At 45.7% G+C, this 18,244-nt stretch overlaps 1 protein-coding gene across 13 annotated transcripts in view; it reads left to right on the forward strand.

Moving 5' to 3' along the window:
* ABCC9 (ATP binding cassette subfamily C member 9) overlaps positions 1 to 18,244 on the forward strand; it is a 73,683-nt gene that overhangs the window by 29,884 nt on the left and 25,555 nt on the right. For 4 of the 13 annotated variants that reach the window (XM_077340214.1, XM_077340215.1, XM_077340213.1 and 1 more), the window contains exons 12-22: positions 1,217 to 1,257; positions 2,117 to 2,259; positions 6,179 to 6,287; positions 6,440 to 6,550; positions 7,061 to 7,133; positions 8,774 to 8,879; positions 10,249 to 10,287; positions 13,366 to 13,428; positions 16,294 to 16,392; positions 17,160 to 17,244; positions 18,018 to 18,098. In XM_077340214.1, the coding sequence (XP_077196329.1) occupies positions 1,217 to 1,257; positions 2,117 to 2,259; positions 6,179 to 6,287; positions 6,440 to 6,550; positions 7,061 to 7,133; positions 8,774 to 8,879; positions 10,249 to 10,287; positions 13,366 to 13,428; positions 16,294 to 16,392; positions 17,160 to 17,244; positions 18,018 to 18,098 (950 nt within the window). The remainder of the gene's footprint in view (positions 1 to 1,216; positions 1,258 to 2,116; positions 2,260 to 6,178; positions 6,288 to 6,439; positions 6,551 to 7,060; positions 7,134 to 8,773; positions 8,880 to 10,248; positions 10,288 to 13,365; positions 13,429 to 16,293; positions 16,393 to 17,159; positions 17,245 to 18,017; positions 18,099 to 18,244) is intronic. The other 9 variants (XM_077340226.1, XM_077340223.1, XM_077340224.1 and 6 more) reach the window with 4 other exon arrangements.

An 18,244-nucleotide genomic window follows, 5' to 3' on the forward strand; every position in this document is an offset into this window, starting at 1 on the left:
CAGTGTCCTCAGTGTCTCAAGAAGGGCCTGCTCCTGAACTCCAAATTGTTTAAAAGCGAGTTGGTGTTGAATCAGGTCTTCCTTCTAGCTAGCTGGGTGTCAGGGGTAAGAGCGGTGGCCTCTTATCTGGAGAGCTGGGATTGATTCCCCCCTTCATCTCCACGGGCAGCCAGCTGGGTGACCTTGAGCTAGTCACAGTCCTGTTAGAGTTGTTCTCACAGAGCAGTTTTTCCAGAGCTCCTCTCAACCCCACCTACCTCTTTGAGCAGCCTTTCCCAACTTTTATTTTACTTTTGAGAAACCCGTAAAACATTTGTCAGGCTCTGATAAATCACAGAAGCAAGGGAAGAAGAAGAAGAGCTGAAGGAGTCTCAAAGCGGCTCACAAACACCTACCCCTCCTCTCCCCACAACAGACACCTTGTGAGAGAGCTGAGAGAGCTCTAAGAGAATGGTGACTCTCCCAAGGTCGCCCAGCTGGCTGCATGTGGAGGAGAGGGGAATCAAACCTGGTTCTCCAGATTAAAAGCTGCCACTCTTAACCACGTCACCAAGCTGGCTCTGAGAAGGCAAATCAAGATCTCTACATTTTTTTTCTTCTTCAAACGCTTCCCTCTAAACTGGGAACAAGCTGAGTGAAGCTTACAAATTCGTATAAATCCCCACTCTTGGTCCAATAAAAACGCCCCTCTGACCTCTCCCGACTTTCTCATACTCCCAAACCAACGAGACCAGCAAGAAATAATTCCCTGCGCTGACCATCTGTCTGTTTACACAAATAATGGCAGAAATAACATCTGTGGATCCCATAAATTAGAGTTTTAAAGTGAATTGCCAGCCTAGGGTTTCAATTGACCCGTGACTTATAACCCTGGTATTTTTTCAATACATCCTTTTGCATAAACACCATCACAAAACTCAACATTTTAACTATGGCACACAACTTGACAGTTCTTTGGGGAATATGTTCCCCAGCTCGGGAAAATATACAAACCATAATATTTCCAAGTTTGTTTTTGTTTCAGATTTGCAGTGGAAAGAGTTGTTTTGGGTTTTTTTTTTATTTTGGCTTCTTACAGAGTTGTTCAATATTTTGATTATAGGCAAGGAATAATATTCAGGGGAAAGTTCACAGGTCTTTCCAAACTTGTTCTTCGATAGACTCTGCTCCGTTTTGGTGTATAAAGTGCGTTAACGGTTGTACTTTGCTTTTGCAGTTTTTATGAATGCGGCTATACCAATTGCAGCTGTCCTCGCGGTAAGCTTCTGTTTTTTGCAGTTTTCGTTGAGCCAGGTCTTAACCTGGGTCTGTGAATAAGGCAGAATAGAGTGGGAGGGAATGGATCGTACCACTTGAGTTTGATAGGGTTCTCATTCATGAGTATTCTCCTGTGTCGACCCCTTGCAAACTCTTCCTTCAAATGGAAAATGTTTACACCGTGGAGAGAGGTTCTAGGCCGGTTCTTTGCTTGTTTTGTTTTTCATTGGAAGGAGTTTTATGTTAACGCAGCTGAGCAAGCAAATTTGGGATCCCCTGTAGCCACACCAAGTGTGTCTCCTAAAAAAGGCTTCTTCAGAAGAAACTGCAATTTGCTATACAACACTAACATTACTGAGTTCATACAAACATGGTTAGAATGTGTTATATTCAAAGTTTAAAAGCTTGTCTTAAAATATGCAGAACGGCTAGAGCTTCTTGTCGCCTTAAGACTGCACGTACGAGAACTCCTAGCCAAGAAAGCAACAAAGATAAGGAATTCCAACACTCAGCCAGCTGCAACCCGGAATTTTTTCTATATCTTTTCTTCTGTATCTAAATAAAACTGCCAACCTGCTTTTCTGTCAACAATTCATCAAGGGGTTGGCAAAGACACCAGAATAGCTTGCTATATTCTGAGGTTCTCTTTTTTTTTGGGGGGGGGGATTAGTTTTGGCAGTTTAAAAACCCAGTTCACCTGTTTTGCACTATTATTCTTGGCCCCCTTTCCTCCCCAACTTTAACTGGAACCGAACCGTTTGGCTTCAGGAATAACAGAGGGTGGTTCCTCGTATTCCGTCTTCTGTTTCCTCCCAAGCCACCTTAGCTCCTCCCACTTCTCTTTCTTCTGAACTTATAGACCTTCGTGACTCATACGTATTCCGAAGAGCATCCACCAAGTCCCGCCCAGGCCTTCGCCTCTCTGTCGTTGTTCCACATCCTGGTCACGCCACTGTTCTTGCTCTCCACTGTTGTTCGATTCGCCGTCAAGGCTGTCATCAGGTATGTGATGTCATCCGTATCAATATCTGAAAACGCCTCCTTCTCACTTGAGTCCAACCAGCAATCCAATGGGAAAGCAGTGTGGCATACTGGTTAGACCAGGCGTCGCCAACGTTGTGCTGAGAGCGCCGTGGTGCAAACTGATACCTATCTTGGCACCTTCCAAGCATTCTTCGGATGCAGGTGGAGCCAGGTATGGCTTTTCCCCCAGCAAGACTGCTGATCAACTATTGGAGATTTGATTGGCTGTGCAGGTTTTTAAAAACATTGTTTTGGCAGCAAATGCCCACCACAGCGCAACAGTCTAAACTGTATTGCTGCGGTTAAAGCAGTGGCCATCTTTTTCTGGCTGGCTCTGCTTCCCGTGGCAGCCATTTTGTGGCTTCTCCCACCTTGCTGTGTCAGAATTTCAAATGTGCCCTTAAGGTTCAAAATGGAAGGAAAACCCTGAGTTGGATTGTCCACTGACTGGCCCAAGGTCACCTACGGTCTTCCATGACAAAGCAGCTATTTGAACCTGGCTCTCTGGGATCCCAGGGCAACATTCTATCTCAGGCTTTCTCAACCAGGGCTTCATGAAACCCTGGGGTTTCTTGACGGCCCTGGAAGGGTTTCCTGAATGGATGGGAGGTAGTTAATATTTTAATATTTACAAAATGTGGTAAACATTTCAGGTGATATGACCATATATGGTCATGTCCACCTACCCCCTTCTCCCCAAATGGCCCATGATGGGCCTGCAGGGGGTGGGAAGGGGAGGGGCACCAGGTGGGCATGTCCACAGCTGTGCTTCCCAATCATATTCTGCATGGTTGCACCACTTCTGGGGTTTTTCAAAGCTTCAAGAATGTTTCAGGGGGTTCTCAACAGTAAAAAAAAAAGACAAGAAAGGTTGCTCTAACCACTATCCTATGCTTCCTGTATTTTTTTCGCCATAACATGAGTGACACATCCAAAGCAGATTCAACTGGGTAGCTATGTTGGTGTGAAGCAACAACACAAAATTTGAGTCCAGTGGCCCTGATAAGACCAACAAAAATTTTATTCAAGGGATACATTTTTGTGTGCATACAAATTTCCTCAGAATGAATTGCCAGGTAGGGATGAGTAGTAAATGAGAATTCAGCAGCCTTTCTCAACTATTTTACCACTGAGAAAACCCTGAAACATTCCTCAGGTTTTGAGAACCCCCAGAAGTGACATGATCATGCAGAATATGGTTGGGAAGCAGAGTTGTAGACACGCTCACCCAGGGCCCCTCCCCTTCCCACCCCCTCCAGGCCCATCATTGGCCATTTTGGAGAGGGTAGTTGGGTTGACATGACCAGATATGGTCATAAAGGTAATTATTATTATTATTATTTCGATTTATTGGTAAAGGTATCCCCTGTGCAAGCACCAGGTCATGTCTGACCCTTGGGGTGATGCCCTCCAGCGTTTTCATGGCAGACTCAATACGGGGTGGTTTGCCAGTGCCTTCCCCAGTCATTGCCGTTTACCCCCCAGCAAGCAAGCTGGGTCCTCATTTTACCGACCTCAGAAGGATGGAAGGCTGAGTCAACCCTGAGCCGGCTGCTGAGATCAAACGCCAAGCTTCATGGGCAGAGCTTCAGACCGCATGGCTGCTGCCTTACCACCCTGCGCCACAAGAGGCTCTTTGATATGGTCATATCACCCGATACATGTTTAACAATTTTTTAAAAAATTATTGAAAAATAATTAACTGCCACCCATTCAGGAAACCCTTCCAGGGCTGTCAAGAAACCCCAGGGTTTCACGAAACCCTGGTTGAGAAAGCCTGACATACAGCATGATGAGGATGTTTAATTTCCTTGCATTTTAGGAAGTGTGTGTGCACATGAAAACTTATACCTTGAATAAAATTTTGCTGGTCTGAAAGGGGCCACTGGATTCAGACAAGCAAAACGGGCATTACCAAACCCTCTTAGCTTCTCGATTTTGACTTGAAACTGAATAGTCTCCCTTGCAAGAACAGACTGGAAAAGCAGTCCAAGGAATCTTCTAAGGGAAAGCCGTTTTTCAGCCCTAAACATGGCATTTGGCCACCGTTCCTTCCAACGAGATTAGTAGACTCTCCTTTGTTTAAATTTCCAGTCGTGCTTTCTCTCCTTCCCCCCTAACGCTATATTTAGCACGGCTGTTAACGCCGGGAATGCACGTTGATCTTGCTTTGTATATCTGGACCATCGGAAGATCTCTCTTTTGACAGGACAAAGCTCAACTCTTCCGCAGCTGAATCCCTCCTCATCCGTCTCTCTCAGCCTAAGCCGCTTCCCTAGCAAAGGATAACTCATCCGAGGCCATTTTCTTCCGCTCCGTTATCATCCATCAAGTTATCGGCAGAGAATTAAGTGCTTGTTCCCAGCGTATTTAAGTACTTACATGTTTCTGCCAAGCTCATTTTAAGGAGTAGCCATTCTGTCAAGGGAGAAACCTTTTGAGGGCTTGAACCCTGGGGTCAACACAAAGGAGATGTTTGGGAATTTGTGACTGGACGCCTTCCATTGAAATGGCTGAGGAAAGCCACCGGGCAGGCCGAATGGCATTAGAGATTACACAGGAAGGGGTGAAAAGGGGCTTAACTCTTTCTCCTCCATGTCGTTTTGGCAAGCAAAAACATTTTTTCCCCCGTTTCATTTCCTTTCCGGTCTGCTTTTCTCCCCAGTCGGGACTCAAAACAGCTTAGAACATTTTCTCACAACAATAACCCTAGATTCAAGTGGGTAGCCATGTTGCTCTGACGTAGCACAACAAAAATAGAGTCCAAGAGCACCTTTAAGACCAATAAAGATTTATCCAAGGCGAGAGCTTTCGAGTGCAAGCAATCTTCCTCAGACTAAATGAACAACAACCGATATAGGCTAGATATCAGGAAAATAATTTTCACAGTCAGAGTAGTTCAGCAGTGGAATAGGCTGCCTAAGGAGGTGGTGAGCTCCCCCTCACTGGCAGTCTTCAAGCAAAGGTTGGATACACACTTTTCTTGGATGCTTTAGGATGCTTAGGGCTGATCCTGCGTTGAGCAGGGGGTTGGACTAGATGGCCTGTATGGCCCCTTCCAACTCTAGGATTCTGTGATTCTATGATTCTATGATAACCGTGGAAATATAAGGCAATAGCTAATTATGCTAAATTAGTAAACTGCATCACAACATCCAAATACAGCCATCTGACAGTTCTTTGCTCAAACAGCCAGTCAGTCCCCTTCAGTTCAGTTGTAGTTCACAAAAACATTGGAGAAATAAAACTGTCTACGTTCATGATTAAGGGCTGTCCCTTGACCATTTGTTGCTGGACACATCCCTCTCCCCCCAAGAGTGAAAACATTCCTGCAAGTGACAAGTTGTGCTGGCAACAGTCTTGTCCCGAGACCAGAGAGTTAAAGTCAAAATTAGCTTTTGCCTTATTTTTCCACTGTTATGATGGTAGTTCATTAGTCTGAGGAAGAGTGCCATGAAATATAAATGTATCCACTGAGATTTGCAATATGCCAGTCACACAAACAAATCAGTTGTATTCATTTAAAACCATCTTTAGCTGTCTTCCTTATGGAGCGTAAGGCGGCTTACAAATGTCGATAAAACACATCAAATAAAGTACATTAAAGCAAACTTTTAAATCAGGACTGTGAGTAAACTCAACCAAACGCAGTCCTAAATAAAACTTCCTTATGTTGCGTCGGGGAGGGGGCCAGGCACATCTCCCTGTGGAGTTTGTTCCATCATCGTGGGGCTACCACTGAAAAGGCCTTATCTCCTGTGCCCAGCAAACAAACGTCTTTGATTTACGGGACAGTCCAGAGGGACTTTCTGTGCCATCTCTATTCCTCGACGGGAACCTATGGAAGAAGACCGTACGTCTTCAGAATACTTCATATCCTCTCCCTTTCTCTCTCAAGTGTACAAAAGCTGAACGAATTTCTCATCAGCGATGAGATCGGCGACGACAGCTGGAGAAACGGAGATAGCGCCCTGACGTATGAATCCTGCAAGAAACACACAGGGCTGGTAAGGCCTCTCCTCTACACCAGACATCGAGTCGCTCCCTCCAATACGCCCAATGCTTAAGAAAAACATATAAAACATTGCTTTCTTTCTTTTCTTTTCTGGCGGAAATGAAACTGGCTCCGCTTCTTCTCCTTTGATTCCAACCAACGTAGCACCCCAAGGCTATCAACCGGAGGCATCCCATCCGGCATCATCTGGACAGCTGCGAACAGACCCTGAGGATACCCAGCCGCCATATAGACATAGACGACTTCGCCATCAAGGTAGCCAAACCAGATTTATTTTTGTTGTTGTTGTTGTTGTTAGTTGCGAAGCCGTGTCCGACCCATCGTGACCCCATCAACAATGATCCTCCAGGCCTTCCCATCCTCTACCATTCCCCGGAGTCCATTTAAGTTTGCACCGACTGCTTCAGTGACTCCATCCAGCCGCCTCGTTCTCTGTCGTCCCCTTCTTCTTTTGCCCTCAATCGCTCCCAGCATTAGGCTCTTCTCCAGGGAGTCCTTCCTTCTCATGAGGTGGCCAAAGTTTTATTTATTCATCCGTTATTTATTGTTACGCCATCAACAGCCCAGTTTCCTAAGTAATCGGTCAGAACAGATTGATTGCCTTTGAACACATTGGCGTCAGTGGAAATACGCTGGGGGAGGAGTCTGAAGGACAATCAGGACTGAACACAGATAGTGGCTTTACGGCAGGTCGGAGTTACACTAGATGCTTTATTTTTCTTCTTGATTTGCAATACAAAAGTCTTTGTTGGGGTTGCATTGCAGGTAACCAATGGCTACTTCTCATGGGGGAGTGGTTTAGCCACTTTATCGAACATCAATATCAGAATCCCAACAGGTAGGACGAATCGCTCTGCTTATTCGACGTTGCTTGGCTCCAGGCACTCCTCTCTTTGAGTCTACAGCCTCCAGATGGTTTTCAAACCATGTTAAATAAAATGGGCTATACAAAATGCTCAAGGGCCAGCTTAGCTCAGCAGCCCCTTCACATATAAGCTGCCAATAAAGAGCTGAGCATCATTCCCACCGATTTCAATGGGAAACCAGAATTTGCTCTGCAGTGCCATCCTGGGTACATCATAGTCAATGGACTTTAAAAAGATGTACGCCTTTATAAACAAACACACAGCTTTTTAAATGCCTTTTTAATGCCTTTATAAATGAACACACAGCTTGACTTCAGTTGCACAGTAAAAATGTTCCTACTGCCGTGGCAGGTGCTGTCAAAGCAATTCTATAAAAATCTGATCTCCAAATGCCAGTCAGATGTCGTATTGAGCAAAAGCCCTGCCGGGTCCGATCTGCTTTTGAAAAATGCCTGTTGGCAGGTATCATGATGCCCACAGGTATCTCTTCTTTCCTACTTTTCAATTAGATGGAATTTGAGGAGATCTGTTGCTGAGTACCCCTAACAGCCCTTAAGAGCCAGTTTGGTGTAGTAGTTAGGAGCGCGGGCTTCTAATCTGGCATGCCAGATTCAATTCTGTGCTCCTCCACATGCAGCCAGCTGGGTGACCTTGGGCTCGCCACAGCACTGAGAAAGGTGTTCTTACTGAGCAGTGATATCAGGGCTCTCTCAGCCTCACCCACCCCACAGGGTGTCTGTTGTGGGGAGAGGAAAGAGAAGGCAAATGTAAGCCGCTCTGAGCCTCCTTCGGGTAGGGAAAAGCGGCATATAAGAACCAACTCTTCTTCTTCTTCTTCAAGAAGAAGAATCGTAGAGCTGGAAAGGACCTCCAGGGTCACCTGGTCCAACCCCTGGCTGAATGCAGGAAACTCACAACTGCCTGCCCACCCACAGTGTCCCCAAATCCATGCCCAGATGATGCCCCTCCCCAAGAAAACCAGAATCCCCGGCCACCTCCCGACCCCAAAGTGGTGATCGGCGTTTCCCTGGGCATGCAAGAAAGGGCCACAACACAATCCCTTCTGCCCACCCAGTCACAATCTGACTAAGTTCACAGAATCAGCATTTCTGGAGGTGGCTCTCTAGCCTTTGCTTAAACACTTCCAAAGAAGGAGAACCCACCATCTCCCGAGAAAGCCTGTTCCACTTGAAGACCCGCTCTAATAGTCAGTGAAATCACTGCTGTGCAGGGCCCTGATTGGGACTGGCACCATGGAAAAGGGAGAGATGTAACCCCTTGGCCTCCTCCTGGTTTTGCTAATCAGAACCACATTCATGCCTGTGAGGTCAAAGGTGGGTAAATCAAATTAAAATAAAGTACTCTAAACCAGGGGTAGTCAACCTGTGGTCCTCCAGATGTTCATGGACTACAATTCCCAGGAGCCCCTGCCAGCGTTTGCTGGCAGGGGCTCATGGGAATTGTAGTCCATGAACATCTGGAGGACCACAGGTTGACTACCCCTGCTCTAAACCAACAGTTAAAAGCCCCGTCCAGTACATATTCTGACAATCACCAATTTCCCATTCTTAATGAAATCCTGGTCTGATTTTCTAATGATGTTCCATCTCAGGCCAAATGACGATGATTGTGGGTCAAGTTGGCTGTGGCAAATCTTCTCTCCTCCTTGCTATCCTCGGAGAGATGCAGACGCTGGACGGGAAGGTTCATTGGAGCCGGTGAGTTTTGCCCTGAAAATAAGGTTCCTTTCAAAAAGGGACGGGAGCTCTTGTTTTTAGATCCATGGCCTTCAGCGGGGCACCACCTCTTAATTTGACAAATCATGGAGAATCCAGCCAGTAGAGCAATCACAGTATTTCATGAAGGGATTTAGTGCTCTCATGCGTCATCTGGTAATAAGGTTTTTAAAGCTATTAAATACACCACTGGAATACAGGCAGAAGTCATGATAGCTCCTGTAACAGCTTCAAAGTCAGAATGCCTGATCCGCCTTCAAGAAAGCCAGGTAAACCCTACTCCTGGAAGGGAAGTATGGCCTTGCCAGGTCTCAGGAGCTAAGGAGGGTTGGCATTTGGAAGGGAGATCTCCAAGAAGACTCGGTAGAGGAAGGCAATGACAAACCACCCCTGCTTCTCTCTTGCCTTGAAAGCCCCTTTTTGGGGCCACCAGAAGGCTTGGATGAGAGACCATCAAGGAAAGCTCTGTAGAGGAAGGCCATGGCCATCTGCCTCTGCTTCTCCCTTGCCTCAAAATCTCCTTACTGGAGTCGGTGTATGTCAGCTGCAAATCGATGTCACTTTGCACACACAAAAACCCTATTCCCGTCTTCTACCTGGTCAGGGCAGTCGATGCTGGAAGCGACTTAATGACCCTTAATACACAAGCATATTTATCCTTGCCCAGGCCAGGATTTTTTGTGCAGATGGTGAAAGCAGGCATTAGAAGGACACCTTTTGAGGCCTTCAATTGTCCAAAGAAGAGGATCCTGTCTCCAAGACAAGACCCCACCTCTGCAGCACCTTTCTCCCAGGCTCAGATCCTTAAAGGCACAGACGATCTTAGAAAGAAAATGACCCAGCTGTTATCGTCTAGACCAGGGCTTCCCAACGTTACAGATCCCCTGGAGCACCTCAGCTTTCTTTTTTCTGAGGGGTGGCCAAACTGCGGCTCTCCAGATGTCCATGGACTACAAGTCCCATGAGCCCCTATGAACTCCCATGAGGGGCTCGTGGGAGTTGTGTAGCCCAGGGGTAGTCAACCTGTGGTCCTCCAGATGTTCATGGACTACAATTCCCAGAGCCCCTGCCAGCGTTTGCTGGCAGGGGCTCATGGGAATTGCAGTCCATGAACATCTGGAGGACCACAGGTTGACTACCCCTGGTGTAGCCCATGGACATCTGGAGAGCCGCAGTTTGGCCACCCCTGACTTGGCCACACGTCCGGCCTAGTTTTTGGGCACTTTGAAACCTGAAAGATGTTTCAGGGGCTCCTCCATGGTCAAAACGTTGAAAAAGGCTGATACGGACTCTATCCATTTATTTACAAGTCACATAAACGAATGTAGTTGTGTTTTGCTGATGATTTCAGGCTGCCCGAGAGAGAAGTGGCTACAGGAGGATACTTCAGGTATACCAAAATACAGACCTGCTGGTTTCAGTCCCTCTGGTGATGATAACCAAGGTTCTAATTCCTTCCATCTTACTACATGATACTACATCCTTCTGCATGCTTGAGAACTGACGCCCAGCAAGCAAACTAGCAAAGGGAGCATCAATGCATTAATATCACCAGGGACGTGAATGGGGATGCATCATTGTTTGGGTATGGTTACCAACCTCCAGGTGGTGGCTGGAGACCTCGCAGGGGCCACAGATCAGATCCCCAGGAGGAAATGGCCACCTAGGGAGGTGAAACATGAAGTCCCTCTCCACCCCCACCCCTCCAAAATCACCAGGAATTCCCCAGTCCAGAATTGATAACACTGTGTGCCTTTTATGCACGCATCGTGTTATATTTTATCTTTCAGTTGTTCTACTGAAGCCAGTGAGGTGGGCGTAGTGGTTGAGAGTGGTGACTTCTAATCTGGTGGGCCAGGTTTGATTCCCTGCTCCTCCCCATGCAGCCAGCTGCATGACCTTCGGCCAGTCACAGAGCCTGATGGGGCTGTTCTGACCAAGCAGTAATTTCAGGGCTCAGCCTCCCCTCCCTCACAGGGTGTCTGTTGTGGGGAGAGGAAAGGGAAGGCGAATGTAAGCCGCTTTGAGACTCCTTCAGGTAGTGAAAAGCAGAGTATAAAACAACTCTTTTTCTTCTCCTACCCAGAGGTCACTGACACACTTACTCAACGATGGTAAAGGACCTATTTCCTGAAGGTATCAGGGAACTGTCTTTTCAAGAATTCAAAATACAGTGAGAGAATGAGATTTCCAGGGGCCATAACTCATCAGCGGATCACGTGCCTGCCTGGAGAAGGTTCAGTCCCTGGAATCCCTCATTTTGGGTCCTAAAATCAGGGCAGATTTTTCCATTTTATCACAAGAATCCTGCAAGGCATATCACCGTAAGAGAGCTCAAACCACTCCACAAAATGCTGAAGTTCCCCAACTGTAATGACCAGAAATGGCCCAGGGTGACCGGACATCACTGGAGCTCGGAAACGAAGCAGGGTTGACCCCAGTTAGTACCTGAATGGGAGTCCATCCAGGAATACCAAGGTCACTACGCAGAGGCAGGTCATGGCAAACCCACCTCTGTTGGCCCCTTGCCTTGGAAGTCCCACAGGGTTTCCATAAACTGGGGCCAGGGCTGCTTATGTGCAGTGGAGACTGGGGGTTGTCTGGGCTAGACCCAATCTGGAAGAGAGTTTCTCCATTCACTTCAATGGAGGGAGCAGCCTCATGTGTGCTTCAAGAAGGGCTTGCCAACTCAATTTGACATAAGAATTCTCTTAGTACTAGAATCATAGAATCCTCAAGTTGGAAGGGACCTCCTGGGTCATCTAGTCCAACCCCCTGCAGAATGCAGGAAATTCACAACTACCAGTCCACCTATAATGACCCCTATATCCATATGATGCCCCCTTCCCCCCCCAAAAAAACCAGAATTCCTGGCCAGTCTAGGCTGTAGGAAATTTGTCTCCTTACCCCAAAGTAGTGACCAAAGGGCATTCCCCTGGACATGCAAGAAAGGGCCCCAAGAGCCAAGCATGGACAAAAATCCCTTCTGCCCACCTTCTTACAATCTGCCTAAGAAGAGGACTTCCTTGTTGCTGCACGCCTTGTGGAAAAGCCCAGCCCTGAATTTGAGAAAAAGGTGATGAGGAATTATTAACGGGTAGGAATTATACATCTCAAACCGCATAAAGTGGGTGTATTAGAAATCAGGGTTAACTTTAACAGGATTCCATTCCTGGTTTGAAAACATCTTCCATTTGCATCTCTTGCTTGATCCCATGTTCTTTCCTTTCTTGTTCTAAAATTTCATCTCATCCCCCTCGAATAACTGAAAATGTCCATATAACGCAAGTGTGAATAACCGTGCTAGTTATTGTCCGCTGTGTATTTCCAGTTGTGGGCATGTCCCCATTTCTTGTTGCAGTCAAGCTGTGCTCCTCATTCCTATTTAAGCTGGAAAGTCTTGTGTATCATATTGTCAGTGTCAAACTGGAAAGCCGGCGTGGTATAGTGGTTAAGAACTGCGGCACCTAATCTGGCGAGCTAGGTTTGATTCCCCGATCCTCCTCCACATGCAGCCATCTGGGTCACCTGGGGCTACTCACAGTCCTCTTAGAGCTGTTCTCAGATAGCAGTTCTCTCGGAGCTCTCTCAGCCTCGCCTTACCTCCCAAGTAGATTCAGATGGGTAGCCATGTTGGTCCGAGGCAGCAGGACAAATTTAGAGTCCTGTGGCATAGAGGCCGAAACCTTTTCCAGATGTTGCCTCCTGGCTTTGGGATTCAGACGTTGACCACCTCTGTATGTGGAGTTTCCCCTTAGTCACCATGGCTACTAGCCTCTGATAGATGAATCTATTGAAACCCCTTCTAAAGCTGTCTAAGCCTGTGGCCATCACTACATCTTCTGGCAGCTAATTCCACATTTGAATCCCCCCCAATGTAAAGGAGCATTTGGTCCATCCTGAACCTCCTGCCCATCAACTTTGTTGGGTGCTGTCAAGTTGACCAAAGTTCTTAACTTGTCCAATCAATGACTCTTCTCACCGTAGTCAACATCCCGATATCCATATCTACTTGAGCAAATAAGGGCTTCCTGGGGCCATTTTGGATCAGGACAATTGTCCAGGGGAAGTCATCATTTCATGTGCTTGATAGCCAAATCGAAAATCCCCATGAATTCTCCGGTCATGGAACTCCCAACATCTCATTTGGCTGGGTGGGTTTACAGTATGAACCCCCTGCGCTGAATTTGTACTCAGGTTTCCCTGGAAAGCAAGCATGTCCAACTGAAGGTCTCATCTGAAAAAAAAAAAGAACTGGTCAGAGTTTCTAGCAAAATGCGTGAGTTTGGTTATGCATAATGGAATATGAAACATAAGTGCCTTTCTTCCTGTGCTTCAATATAAGGATATTTTTTGTTAAGGATATTTTTTACTTTAATGGCAAAACATTCCCCCTGGTATGTGAAGTTTGTTCGCCAGCTTGTTGTCTGTTTCCCACGACTAAAATATCGTTTACCGTGACTTGCAGTGCAAATGAAACCGATTCTTCTTTTGAAGCAAGCCGGAGGTATTACCGCGATTCTTTAACGGGGTACTTTGATGCCAACTGTTTGCCTCTTCAGGATTGTCTCGAATCTCTGCCTTTCGTACTCTACAATCGACACTTTTGTTCTCATCCTATGATTACAACCATCTGCTAGACTAGCATTAACCAATAGACCTCTTCAATGCAGTGGTTCCCAATCTTTTAGGGAAATGGATTTATCTGTTTTAATTCCAAATTGGGTGAATTTGGGGGCACCTCGTTAAGACCCCGTTCAGACAATTACCAGACCGGCCAGTGACTCTGTATGAAATTAATTCTCTAATGGGCATTAGGGTTGTTACCCCACGGCTGGCAACCAGTGAGAGATCACAGGGGGCAGGGCCGACACCAGGATGTCCTTCCTGGTGTGAGCCAGAAGTGATGTCATCATGCCAAGTCAAGGCTCTAGCCTTCGCCTCAAACTCTATGATTTAATCATTGAATCTGGGGCTATGTTCTAGAACCAGAATTGACATGGTTGTATTAGCATGTAATGGACTGTCCCTTTCAAAATTCTATATAAGCGTTTTGCTTTAAGAAATTGAGATCTTCCAGCACTGCATACGCATGATTGCCTAAATGTAATCTTTACCATATATAATTCAGAAACTGCTATGTAGGGGGCCCTGTCTGGGTCGCAAAGGCGGGCCCTGTCCAGGTGGTGTCTGGGTGGTGTCCGGGTCAGTGGGCCAATCCTCAGGCTTCCTTTCTGATGTTGCGATGGCTCGCTGTTTATGACTTTGTTTGCAAAAACAGTCATTCAGAAGATTCCTGCCGTCGTATGCAACATGGATCGACACTATAGGGCAGGGATGGCCAAATGGTGGCTCTCCATGTAGTCTATGGATTACAATTCCCATGAGCCTCTGCCATCAGCAAGCTGGTACCCCTCCACCTGAGGGCCTGTCTGCCTTCAGTCACACAGAGACCTTGGCTTGTTTGTATCTGTCTGAACTGGGTCTTACTGTTTTTATTTCTATTGATATTGCCTCTCACATGTTCCCTGTTCTATATGGACTGGGTTCTCTTTTTAATTATATGCAATTGGATTTGGGCCAGAAATGTAGGTATCGATATGGCAGAAATCATACAGAGAAGAGGCCACATTAAATTTTCATGTAACTGAGAGCAACTGGGAATTTAGCCCCAATTATGAATACAAACATAACTAAGAACTGGGGAAAGGATTAAAAAGTACTTTCTGTGCTGCTGAGTTGTTGACCGTGTTGAAATGGATTTGCCAAACAAACCTTCTATTTTGGTCTACAGGGTATTGTTTCATACAAAACTTGCTTGCTGGATGACGAATGTCAACATCTCAGGGTTCAAATCCCAAGTGTCAAAATCCAGTTTCCATGTCTGGAACCAGATAACTGCCAAAGAGTCACAATCCTTCCAATTTTGTTCCAAAATAGAGTAATTTAGATGTATAGATGTTCACTTAAAAGTTGAAATTTCATTTCAATTTTTATTCCTAGCACAAGGGAAATGATTGGGAACCGCTGGGTTGGATCCAGCCACTGTTTGACACCTGATAACTGAAAAGCAATTATTAACATAGTTCAACATTTTTTTTAAAGCTTTCTAAACTCCTAAAATATGAGAACTGGTTGGATTCCTTCGTATGCTTCTAACCAACACTCCACTTTTTCATGGCATCCTTATATCTTTTCATCTAATTGTAGAGAGCAGCCACTGGATCCAATTTGACACATCAGAATAGTACCCAAAACAATGAGGACTGAATGAAATATCAGCAAATATTCAGAAGTGCCAACCATTTACCACATTTGCCATTCAAGAAATTCCGAGCGAGAAACTTTCAATTCAGAATTTCAATTTTCCTTTTGAAAGTGACATATTAATGCTGATATGTGAATCATTTTGATTTGTTGATTTGTTATCTACAGTTATCGGTTTGGGCAGACTTCCCATATAAAACTCTCAGAAAATACTAATTACTATTGTGTATCATCTGTCCGATGCTGCTGAATTAACAAATTATTACATATATAGTAAAATAGAAATACAATTGCCTACCAGTCATCAGACGTTATTAAATACGATAGGTCACTGGTTTTCCAAATTTTCATCGCAGGATCTGAGATTATTTGGAAAGCTTTTGATTCAAAATGGCTGACAAGATTTCCCCAAAGAGAGATGCTCCATCGTGGTGATCTTTCTCCGCAATGTGCAGCTACAGAGGAACATTGGATGTGTTCCCAATTTGCAATGTGATCCGATCAAACCTTTCTGAATGTTCTTTACACTCCTCTAGGGCAGGGGTAGTCAACCTGTGGTCCTCCAGATGTCCATGGACTACAATTCCCACGAGCCCCTACAAGCGTTTGCTGGCAGGTGCTCGTGGGAATTGTAGTCCATGAACATCTGGAGGACCACAGGTTGACTACCCCTGCTCTAGAGCATGCTCAGACAAATCAATAAAGGAAATATACCGTGCTGGTAGATCTCCTACAGCTTGGACCAATGCCTGTTGGGCTACATACATGTCTATTCCAATCCAATATGACATCCCATAGGACATGAGTTCAGATGTGGGACCGGGATGCCTTGATTAAAGGCTGAGTTCATAATTCATACACACACCCCCCCCCCCACACACACACAATATCTTTACATACTTGGAAGAAAGTGCAGATAAACCAGTCAGTTTGCCATCTGGGGAAGAGGGATAAAACACATGTCAGAGAGTAGGTGCTCTTTTAACCTCACCTTTTCCTTTTCTCCTTGGTTATGACGCCTGCTAATTGTTTGTGTGCTTTTGCCTCTTACCCAAGTTCAGTGTGCCTCGTCCAGAAGGCACCAATTTCCCAGGACTTAACATGTATTCATGTGCACTTCTATCATCAGGAGCAGATACACCGTGGCTTACGCAGCCCAGAAGCCCTGGCTCTTGAATGCCACGGTGGAGGAAAACATTACCTTTGGGAGCCCATTTAATAAACAGAGGTAAAGCACAATTTCTTTTTGCTTTGAATAGCTCTCAGAATTCCATCCTTGGTCTTGATTGGAGCTAGAAGATTAAAGGTAGCCAGGCAGATGGAAAACACAAGACAAGGTTGGGGCTTTTTCCCTCTGGAGAAAGGCTGAAGAGTCTGGGGCATTTCAGCTTAGAAAAAGAATGATTAAGGGGGAGATGATAGGGGTTTATAAAATTATGCACTGGGTGGGGAGAGTTAGCCAAGAGAAAATTTCCCCCCTCTCCACAAATGCTAGAACTTGAGGGCATCAAATAAATGTGATGGACAGTAGGTTCGGGATGGGAAAAAAAAAACCTCTTTACACAGTGAATGATTCCAAGGTAGGATTCACTGCCAGAAGATGTAAGGATGGCCACAGAAATGAACAGATTTAAAGGGATAGATAGATTCATAAAGGATAAATCTATCAGTGGCTACTAGCCACAGTGACTGGCCACTGGTTGGCCACCATGTGAGACAGGATGTGGGACTAGATGGACCACTGGTCTGATCCAGCAGGGCTGTTCTGGTGTTCTTATGACAGCTTTGGCATCTATGTCCTGTTATTGGCCTTCCAGAGGAACTGGTTGGCCACTGTGTGAGACAGGATGCTGGACTAGATGGACCAAACTCTGTGTTCAACCCTGTCTGGCCCCTTCCAGCTGTCCCCTGCCCAGGATCAGATTGTGGAAAGCAATACAGCTTTCATCTTCCAATGTAGTTTTGCATTAGATGTGCCTCCTGTTCCTCCAACAGGTACAAAGCCGTCACAGATGCCTGCTCATTGCAGCCCGATATTGACCTTCTACCTTTTGGGGATCAGACCGAAATTGGTGAACGGGTAAATAAAGAAGGGTGGTCTTTCTTCTCCTGTTGACCTGCTTACAGAGGTCACACAATCTGAGATAGTTTTAGGGTTGCAAGTTCCAGTTTGGGAATGACCTGGAGACTTTGGGGGTGGACCCTGAGAAGGGTTTGGAGAGGGTGTTAAATGGGACATAACGCCATACAGTCCACCTTCCAAATCTGACATTTGCTCTCAGTGAACTGGTATCTATTACCTGGAGATCAGTTGGAATAATGGGAAATCACCAGCCATTACCTGGAGGTTGGCAACTCTAGGTTGCTTGCCTGCAGCTCCCATGGTGCCACCAACAACTTTACTGACATGGTGGTAACTTCCACCTTCCAGGCTAGATTAAGTGTCTGCTCCTGCCCCTGTTCCGTACAAGTGTGACTGATGGAAGTCCAATCTCTTCCACTACACAAGGTTGCCTTGGCAATATGGCCTACTAAACCCAAGAGTCCAGAGGTCTTCAAAAGACAACTTGGGGGAATAATCCCTTTATGTCTTCCACTGATGTACCAGCATTCCCTAGGTCATTCCTTTCTTCTGTTTGCCTCCATTTTGTCATCCATTTTGGGTCTCTGGGTGTCACTGTTGGTTGTGTCTGTTGAACAGTTTGCATTGTATAAGGCACTGTCCATGCAACATTTATTTAGAAGGCAGATATGGATTCTCTACTGGAAGGTATTACTGTACTGGCCTAAGACCATAATCATTTGCTTGTTTGTTTGTTTGTTTGTTCATTCATTCTCTGCTGTATCCATTAGGGAATTAACTTAAGCGGAGGGCAAAGGCAACGCATCTGTGTGGCACGAGCGCTCTACCAAAACACTAACCTCGTCTTCCTGGTGAGATTTGTCTCTTTTGGGTTTCAACTCCATATGGCCTCTTTTCTCTTTCACCATTGAAGTTGGCAGCTTTTAATTAGGAACACAATGAAGTTATGATTTGAATTTCAATATTCATTCATTCATTCAGATTTTTATACCGCCCT

This window comes from Paroedura picta, chromosome 5, assembly GCF_049243985.1.
Source record: "Paroedura picta isolate Pp20150507F chromosome 5, Ppicta_v3.0, whole genome shotgun sequence".
NCBI classification, from domain to species: Eukaryota; Metazoa; Chordata; class Lepidosauria; order Squamata; family Gekkonidae; genus Paroedura; species Paroedura picta.